Source organism: Solanum pennellii, chromosome 3 (genome assembly GCF_001406875.1).
Source record: "Solanum pennellii chromosome 3, SPENNV200".
Lineage (NCBI taxonomy): Eukaryota > Viridiplantae > Streptophyta > Magnoliopsida > Solanales > Solanaceae > Solanum > Solanum pennellii.
The window spans coordinates 73644952-73654698 of record NC_028639.1 but is presented as its reverse complement, the minus strand read 5'-3'; the positions used below and the strand labels follow the sequence as shown (position 1 = coordinate 73654698).

The window sequence follows — 9747 nt, the reverse complement described above, 5'->3', positions numbered from 1 at the left end:
TCCCCCCACCCCCACCACCACCCCACCCAAAACAAACGGAGAACATACATAAGAACCAAAAGATATCAATAGGAGGAAACAGCAAATTGTTTGATTTAGCAAATCCTGGAAAATTAAAAACTATTAGTATTTGGTAAGGTATTAATTGATTAGATCACAACGATTAGAAATTCAAGTTGACTTGTTCTTATCAGCTTGAGAAGGAAAAACTACAAAATTGTGGCACTTGCCTGCTCAATACGTCTAATGCCTGCAGCCACTACTGAACCCCTGCGCAGACGCTGGATTTTCCCAATGAGCCAGTCATCAAATGCATCACCCATTCCCAATTGTAAAACCTGTTTCGCCACCCAGAATGCCTTTCTCCTGGTAGACACCCCAAAAAGTTATAACAGAAATGAGTAATCAATGAGGTCCAAGTGCATAATAGTTTGACAAGAATAATACCTGATCCATCCACCATCTTGGAGCTGAAAAATGACATCAACCAGGTCTAGAACTGGTGCACTTACCTGTGGAGGCACCCACTACAGTAAAACAAAAGAAGAGGTTCAAAAACATCTCAAAAGGCTAAAACTACATGTGATTTGTAAAAAAATTGGTAAACTACATGTAATTCTTACTAGAGAAACCAAAGGAAAAGGCATCATAAAAAAAAGGTATATCTTTCAATCTCACTAACTCAAGTCAGAAGCAGCTACCTCTAAGGGAAGGGAGGAATCAACAGGAGAATCAACAAAGGAATCGGATGATCCATGTGAGGCACGTGAATTAGTTTCAACTGATTTTAGCACCGTTCCTGTGGCTGGGATTGGAACTTTATTTGTTTGTACATTGTCGGAGCCATTACTTGAATCCTCAAAAGCTCCTTTGGTGGGTCTTTTTGGAGGGGACAGTGTGACATATTTTTTGCCATATCTTGATTCATCCACCACAGGATGATGCATCAAGACTCGGTCCTTCCTTTCTGCATAATGCTCTGCCGTGGAGAATATGATATCAGTTCTTGGGCCAATCTTGGGCAGAGGTTCTTTATTTACTTTGTGTACTGTATCATCGAGGTTAGCTGAAAGCGAATAACAAGAACCATTTACAATTAACATAAAAGTTGAAATGCAACCTTCTGGCCTGTAGCCATGCGAACTAACTTACTTACCTGGTAATGTATCGATTATGGAAAGGGAATTTGAAAAGCTATATGTCTGCACGACAATTTACAAGATCAATGCTCTGTGTTCAAAGAATGTATCCAAAGCTAAAAGAATAGAAAATCAATAATCTTTTAACCTGTGAATCAACACTGAGGAAGTCCCAAACCTCAATGGAGTTGGAAACACTTGGGAGCTGCAGCAGTTTCTGTGACAAAACCAGAAAAACCGAATCAAATGAAAATTAAAGATAACACCTAGGGGAAAATGGAAATAAATTTAACTGCAAGGAGAAAAAGTGAACAAAATAGTTTAGAGAGAATAACTAAGGTCCAATTTCAAGATATTCTTGCTTTTTGAAGCTTCCCATGACATCATATATCACCATAACTAGTCATATTCATCAACTTCAGGAAGAGAAGAAATTATTTTCAGGGAACATGGAAGTCAAATACAATCAAAGAATAAAGACCAAGATAAATATACAACAATGAGAAGAGAAACATTATGAGGTAAGAACATTAGTACAATACTGTGATATCAAAGAGATCTCTCATAAATAACAGGACTCTGTTATAGATCAGAAAGTAATAGTCGGAAAACATTTCTAGATGCCATGTGTTAGAGCATCACCTTCATATATTCTTTAAGAAATTTGCATCTTTCTCGAATGACTTGAACATCCAGACCTGTGGAGAGAAAATGTTTGGGTGGCAAATGAAGATTGTACTCAGGATACTCCTTAAGACGTCTGTGTAGCTCCTCAAAATGACGAAACCTGTCACAAACAACAGCAGAAGTAAATTACACACGGGATAATAGGACATGTTGAGATAATATTCGGGATAAGGAGGTGTTTTGACATTCACAATAATTATAAAAGCAAAAGGTTACATATCAAGACCTTCTTTTGATGGACCAGCTATGATTGTTCACATCTGTAACAGATAAGCAATAAACGGCAAAAGTTTTTGAGCCACTCTTTACAATATTGGCACTCAAGACCTGCAACACAGGAAGGTAAATATCTGTGGATGTCCAAAGCTGCGAAAGTAATTCATAAAGGGTATGTTTGGTACGAAAGAAAATCTTTCCCACAGAAAATGTTTTTCAGGAAAATAAGTGGTTCTCTAATTTAATATCCAGTGTTCGGTTGGTAAATGGAAATCATTTTCCAGAAAATAATTCAAATGTTTGGTTGACCGTTGAAGAGGAAGATACTTTCCACTCTCTTGGTTATAAGGAGTAAAAGAGTTCCTATTTAGTTTTTCTTTAAAAATTTCTCTATAAAAATTTAACGAGAGATTAATAAGTTATCTATTTAAACTGTCTATATAAAGTAAATTAATAAAATCATAATGGAGGAGCACTAATAATTATAAACCTCAATTTCGTTTTTAGAAGAAACTATGGAATTTTATTTTCAAATATGGACTTGAATTCAAACAGCTAAAAATAAATAAATAAATGGAAAACAATAAGGAAGATGAGTTAATGTTAAGTGTACCAAGACAATATAATCAAAAGCATCAAATAGCTGTATGATAAAATGTAAATAAGACCTGTCACCCTCCACTTTGAAACCTTCTCTGGATTTTTTCCATCAGAGAAATTGGGGTGGAGGAGGGAAAGAATTCGGGATTGTACCACCAGAGAATCCGGTTGTGTAATGCTGGTGGTTTGAACATGAAAAATGACATCCCTAGGTATGCCAGGGAAGTTATTTTCAGTTTTTTGAGGAAAATGTGATCTTGGGAAATATATTTCTGAAGCATTTACCAACCAAACAAGGAAAAATAGGGGAAAAGAAATTCTAAAAAATGTTTTCCTCCCTACCAAACACACACAAAGTGAAGTTTATGTAAAAAGGATGGCAATCACTTCTGTACCTCACACGTTAACTTCAAAAAGGAATCAGCAATTATAGAACTTTTAACAGAATTAGCACCCATTTTCTGATTAGCGAGAACGCTGCTTGACAAAGAAGATCCTGATGCATTGGTGCCACTTGAAATTCTACCAGGCATTTCTGAATCAGAGTGATCGCTCAGAACTTCTGGTTTCTCATTATATTTAGAGTTTAATATATCATGTCCATCCCCTAATAAGAAGCTCGATCTTTGAATCTCTTGCCATACATGCTCTGTTTGGCTACTTGCTCTGGATTTTTTCCTCGCAGATGGTACTTTATTTAAGTGCTTAGAGCGAATATGACCTTTGCTAGCTTTTCCCTTTCTTGTCTTATGACCAGCATTATTTTCAAGTGGATGATGAATGTGATTGATATTCCTTCTATTTTTTGCATCCCACACTTTATTACCAGGAGAATCAAGACCTGTCACACTAATAGGTTCCTCATCATCAGTAGTGTAAGAACTAGTGCTCTCTGATTCGACCTCATCTGAGTTGTGCTCATCTTCCTCTTGATATTGAAAAGGTTGGGTATTAGCTTTCAAATAATGGTTCACGTTAACCCAATTTTCCCTCTCACTCTCTTTCTGTCTTAGCATTCCCTTCAAGTGCTCCTGTGATTTAGGTGCCCCTAGCAAAGAATTCTGTTGGAGTGAATCTGATGCTAGATTGCCCTCTTCTTTCCTTTTATAGTTTCTTCCTTTAGTCCACATGTTGTCTAAGTTCTCTGGAGCCAGGGTTTCAGTCTTTCGACGTGACACCAAATCTAGCATTTCACCCCACTCTCCTCCAGAGCGGTGTTTCTGGAGACCTCTCCCATCATCTGTGTTGGTTTGTGATGGCAAAGAACTCCAAGAACGAGTAGACCGTGTATCAATCGAAAGCAAAGGATCCTTTGACAAATCTGATCCATTCCCATTGTCCATCGTATTATTCTCCATAGTGTCATTAGTTTGGTTCCTTCTAAACTGAACAAGTTCAAGACCCTTCGCAGAAGAATCCAACACCCCAGAAAAATGATCTGCTGATACCTTTTCAGATACACTTGGACTTGATTTCTGTTCTGTTTGAGCTGCAGTAGGTCCTTTATCAACCTTCTTTAAGGAAATAGCTAGAGATTCAATCCTCTCATTAATGAACCTGACAATAGTTTGGTGATAAAATAAAGTACAGAAACAAGGGTTATGAGGCTACAGGAAGCAAGACGCAAAGGAATAGTTACCTAGGGTTAACTAAATTCAGCACTGGTCGTATCACAACGCAAGCAAGAAGTTCCCTCACAATGTATCGGAATAAAGAGCATTGCAAGTCCTCTGGTCTGAACGTGAACGAAATGAGACCATCCATAAGATGCTGGAGAACCTGCAGATAGAGAAGAAAATGGTGTAAATGAGATGAGACAATCCTAAATTAAAAGTACTATAGAACAATTGATTATTGATTTTGTTAAGATAAAAGAATGAGATTACCTTGTGTTCAGCTTCTGGAGAAAACAAAGCCGGATGTAACTTGTCATCTGCAGCCAGCGTCAGTTTAAGTTCCAGATCTCGCTCTTCTATAGTCAAGGATCTTGTATTCTTTTTTTCAATCCTCAATTTGCATGTACGGAACAATTCCAAACGAGTGCATATTAGACTGACAATATCCCTGCATGATCCCAATGAATGACTTCCTAGAGGATATAATATAACATAAGCTAAAAAGGAAATATGTCAGTAGCATCCTGTAACTACAATTTAGAAACCTTGTTAAAAGATCTATAAGATTGATGGATCTCATCCGATTTGAAATTTCCCCTAGCACGCCATTCATGATCTGCACAAGTTCCTCTGGACCCTGTCTATCAGAAGTTATACGGCAGTACCAGAGATCTGTCACCCACTCAGAGACTATGTGTCTGGTGAAGTGGTCAATTGCATCTTCCACAACAGGTGAATCTACTTTTTTCCTCCAATCAGACTTCTCATTAACTGATCTTGGACCATCTAACTGTTTCTTCTGAACAGTATTATTTAATGAGGATGACTTGCTTTTATATGTAGCAGCTTTTATTCGTGCATCAAAGTCCAGAGATAGATAGCGAAGCATAACAATTAGGAGAGCAGCTGCAGGCAAGTTGATAAAAACTGAAGAGCTCGTTACTGCAAGTGGAAAGTACAGCAAAAATGTCAAAGGTGAGAATAGAAACATAAAAGGCATATCGACATTCACCCAAGATATACGTTAAGATCCAAAGGAATGTCAAAAACAATAAAGTTGAAGTGTGCAATTAATGAAAAAATAACTATCAACAGATACTACAAAAATCCAGGCTCTCAGTCAAGCTGAATACTCTTATAACAATAAATTCTGAATAGAGTATCTCTGTCGAGATACATACAAGATTAATAACAACAACAACCACCTGATTATGTTTACGGAACATCACATGCAAGTCTTTTCGGGGATGAATCACTTCGTGTGGGACCTCCCATGTGAGGTCTCCTAAATCTTTCATATAAAACTAGGTTCTTCATCTTCTCTTAAGCTCATTTATTGAACCTACATCATTACTTATCCACATATAGCAGAAGAAGAACAAAAAGATTTTTTTTTAAGGGACTCATTGCAATAGATTTGTGCGAACCAAAAGGCTTTGCTATGATAGTCATGCAAAGGCAGACTGTACGACTGGACTCCTACATAGAGCTAAAAGCTTCTAAGGAAGCAAATATTGCCATAACTAAGAATCAAGAAATTTAATAATGGGACTTTGCTATTTTACATGGCGCACCTTAAGCTTATCGAGGACATGACTTTAGATAGGGCGTTTTGGAGGTCGAGGATTAGGGCAGAAGGTTAGTAGGTCGTCGGAGTGTTATCTCCGTGCATTCCAGTAGATTAGTACTAATCTCGTAATTTCTGCCCTTCAATTTCTGTTTAATACCTATTGTTCTTTGTTTCGGTTATCACATTATTTTGATGTTGTTACTAATGCCATGTAATAATGTTGTTAGTATTTGTTATGTTTGCTTTGTGACTGTATGTTATTTTAAACATTGCTTTGTTATGAATTACTTGAGCCGAGGGTCATTCAGGAACAACCACGCTATATCTTCACGAGGTAGTGGTAAGGTTTACGTATACCCTACCCTCCTCACACCCTACCTAGTGTGATTACACAGGGTATGTTGTTGTTGTTGACTTCGCTATTGATGTGAACTTTTATGTTTCAAATCTAAGCCTTGCATTAGCTCGACTAGAATTAGATGTAACAACATTACAAGATTTTGTTATTTTTATATATAACAGGGGTCTTTGGACAACTCCCGTGCATTTCAATTGTTCTACAGAGTATTTGCATTTTCTCACCTGCATAGGTATGGTAACTTTTCCCAACAAGACTTAGATAGATGGAAGGAAATTAATTAAAGACCAATATTAATCACCAACAACTTGTATGGAACGAAAGCGTAGTTATTATTATAGTTGAGTAGTAGTGTATTCAAACCCTAATATCTCAAGATCTCCACTACAATTTTATCGACGACTACGACTTAGGTGCAAGTCATATACTTTTGGAAGTTGTATTAATAACTATTCTATAACACCAAAGAAGTAGAAGATCACATCGCCAAGATCTGCTATCCCTTCCCGCATGTCGATTGTAACAAGGGAAATGCATGAGCAACATTAAAAGATTATAGTTTCCCTGGATACATATAAAGGATATTCCACTCTTAGACATCCAATAATAGGCTTTGATTAACTCACATTCAAATAGATTGCTTCCATATTCATATTGGGGACACATTTAATGAGAGAAAAAAATCCATGTGTGACACAAACATACCATCAAATGGTGTAGAAAGAGTTATCCACATCCCTAATCACGTAATTTTGAGTAACTCGCAAATCGAGAAGAAAAATGTACTTTCCTTTAATCTCTTTTAGATCCATGATCATGATTGTCAACTTGTATTTTAAGAATTGTCTTTCAAAACGTCGCAAAGACAATTTCTTATGTAGTCTCACGATGCATCTGACTTCTGTTGTTGGTTCAATTGTAACTACTCAATTGTAAGATTTCATATCCATTGGATAAATCTTTAAGGGTCTTGAAAAGTTAACCAACCATGTAAACTATACAAGAATTGGCGAAAAAAATTGTATGTATCATAATAAAACAACATCAGTCATGCAACTGATTTTCAGTCATCAAGAATTTCTTTCCGATAGTGTAATTGTCTCCACTTCTTTTGTTTACCTGTGTGGAAGTTTCGTCTAGAACATGCACCCGCTAATGTTGCACTCTAGAAAGTATTTTCGATGTAGTCCAATGTCATGAACTTTCACCCTCTTTATCTCCAGCCTCTTAAGCCGATGGATGCACTCTTCTGGAGAAATTCATCTTAAAGTGGCATATTGATAGGACATTTTCATATTCCCTCAAACTCACTAATCTTGGTTATACATCAAGAAGATACAGCAATCCAACATTATGTTTCTAAACTCTTATACAGGTCATGAGTTTGGTAGTTTAAAGCTTTATTGGGCCAAATTTGAAAGCATTTTCAGTAACTTAATGAGCTTTTAAAGTGTCACGATCCAAGCCCATGACACATATTGTCTGCTTTGGCAACAGACTTTACAGATTTGCCTCTTGGGCTACGCTATAATCAAGCCTAAACACACACACGCACACACACTATGTGAACGTTGACCCACTCTCATCGACCTATCCTCCATCATGGGCATCACATAAAACCCACCTTACGGACTTAGCGAGAACACATAGGTTTGCCCCATCATTGTACTGAGGAAGTGTCAGGCTCTGATCCCATATTTGTCATGACTCAAGCCCATGGTATGTGTTGTCCTCTTTGGTCCAACAGACCTCAAGGATTTTCCTTCGGACTACATCATAATCGAACCAACACATAAAATGTGAACTTGTACTATGCCTTACGATGCTCGTCAGTTTTCTCTCCCATTCTGGTGTGGTAATATCCTAAGGTGCCATGTGCAATCCTTCTTCAGAAGCTTGCCACCCTTGAAGCATGTCAATCCTTTTTTGACTCTCCTCCTTGTTGGCCCGCCCTCCGTCATGGGCGTCACATAAGTTTGAAAACAAACTTACAACATTTCTCAAATTCGTTGAGAACTTAATTAGCTATCTTCCAGCTTCCTTGTTAAGTCTTATTTGCAAGTTTTATAAAAACAGTTATCTATTTCATTCATGAGACCGAGATCTAAATTCTCAAGTCAAATCCTGACCAGATATCTCTGATTATTTTATTTTTTTCATTTTTTCTATTTTTATATAAGTAATGAACCGACAACTTCCCTTTAAAGTTGTTCCTAGTGTTCGCCAACTAACAGTTGGTTGTGTGTCAACAACGCACAGCAATTACAGATATAGAATAATGAATGATATTTTAGATGAGTAAATATGTGTGATATGCAGGTAGCTAATCAATCCACTCACATACAACTTGTAAATAGCTACCTCTAGAAAGCAGTAACATACTCACATCTATTACCATTCCCGTCAATTAATTCGTTCCCTTCAAAGATTTATTCCTGAACCGTATCTATTTAAAATCCTAAATTCCTGAACTAGAAATGATTGTTAGCTAGTATTAATTCCTTTCAAGGCTGCATTAAAAAGACACTACACGCAGCAAAAAACACTGTTCACAAGTCAATTCATAGCTCATCCAAACAAGTAGGAGGAAAAAAAATTCAATCATCATCAGCAAAAACTGGAAAAAAATAAAATAAAGTAGACACTCACGAGACATGATATACGAAAGTCCAATGACACATAGGAGCAAGATTACTATCCGCTTTTTAGCTTCTTCAACGAGGTCCCGAACCGTCACGGCCTGCCCTTGGGTGGTACCCATGTCGGACCTCCCCCGATCAAATCCTTCACACCAACACAACAACCTTCAATCCAATTCACAACAAACAGAAATAGAAACTCAACCAATTCAACTTCTGAATTTCCCAATTCTCATCAATTGAAACAGCAACAAATCGACGCACATTCTCATCCGCATAAGATCACGCTGTAGAATAAAAAAAAACACAATCCGAAAATGATTAAACGAAGATTGATAGGTTTTAGAGGTACCAGTGATATTTCTCTCTCTAGAAAAAAAACTTTTTCTCGCTCTAACTTCTCTGTAAGCGAAATGTTCAACTGAATGGAAGTGGTGCAAGTTCAACTAGTGCTTCAGAGTTTTTGATTGACGGCTTGAAGAAGAGGAGGGAACGCCGCGTGGGGAATGGGGGGGGAGTGACGGGATCGTCCGGTTTGATTGATTCGAAACTTGAATAGGGGCAATATACGTGTGTCATGTGTCTATTTTCGTCATTTCACACCTTGAATTCTGTTGGGCAATAACTAATGCTGATTTGTCCCAAAGAGAAATGCTCATCCTCACTTAGATGCATGTAATCTAATTGTAAATTTCTAATGACAAATTTATTGGAAATTACGATCGGGACCTTTTTCCCTCTGATTTGGGTGAGCCAAAGTAGAGAAGAGCGCAGATGAGCAATTTTATAAATTCTATTTTTATTTTTTATTTTTAAAAATCTTTAAATTTAAAGTAATTTCATTTTCTGTGATTTTAGATTTTTATTATATTTTTTTTGTCGATTCACTCACAATAAATACAATTCCGTTTTGAAGGTTGAG

General features: G+C 37.0%; 1 protein-coding gene across 2 annotated transcripts in view; it reads right to left on the bottom strand.

Moving 5' to 3' along the window:
• The window catches only part of LOC107015487, an 11234-nt gene extending 1776 nt beyond the window's left edge, over positions 1–9458 (bottom strand). Inside the window, exons 1-13 of one of the 2 annotated variants that reach the window (XM_015215779.2) lie at positions 9178–9394; positions 8836–8970; positions 4804–5200; positions 4529–4706; positions 4282–4421; positions 3038–4199; positions 2053–2153; positions 1782–1926; positions 1288–1356; positions 1157–1202; positions 702–1066; positions 448–527; positions 231–366 (exon numbers count right to left, since the gene is read on the bottom strand). In XM_015215779.2, coding sequence (XP_015071265.1) covers positions 231–366; positions 448–527; positions 702–1066; positions 1157–1202; positions 1288–1356; positions 1782–1926; positions 2053–2153; positions 3038–4199; positions 4282–4421; positions 4529–4706; positions 4804–5200; positions 8836–8947 — 2931 coding nt within the window. In that variant the 5' untranslated portion in view covers positions 8948–8970; positions 9178–9394. Of the gene's footprint in view, positions 1–230; positions 367–447; positions 528–701; positions 1067–1156; positions 1203–1287; positions 1357–1781; positions 1927–2052; positions 2154–3037; positions 4200–4281; positions 4422–4528; positions 4707–4803; positions 5201–8835 lie in introns of both variants that reach the window. The other variant, XM_015215778.2, reaches the window with a different exon arrangement.
• Positions 9459–9747: the final 289 nt, after the last annotated feature.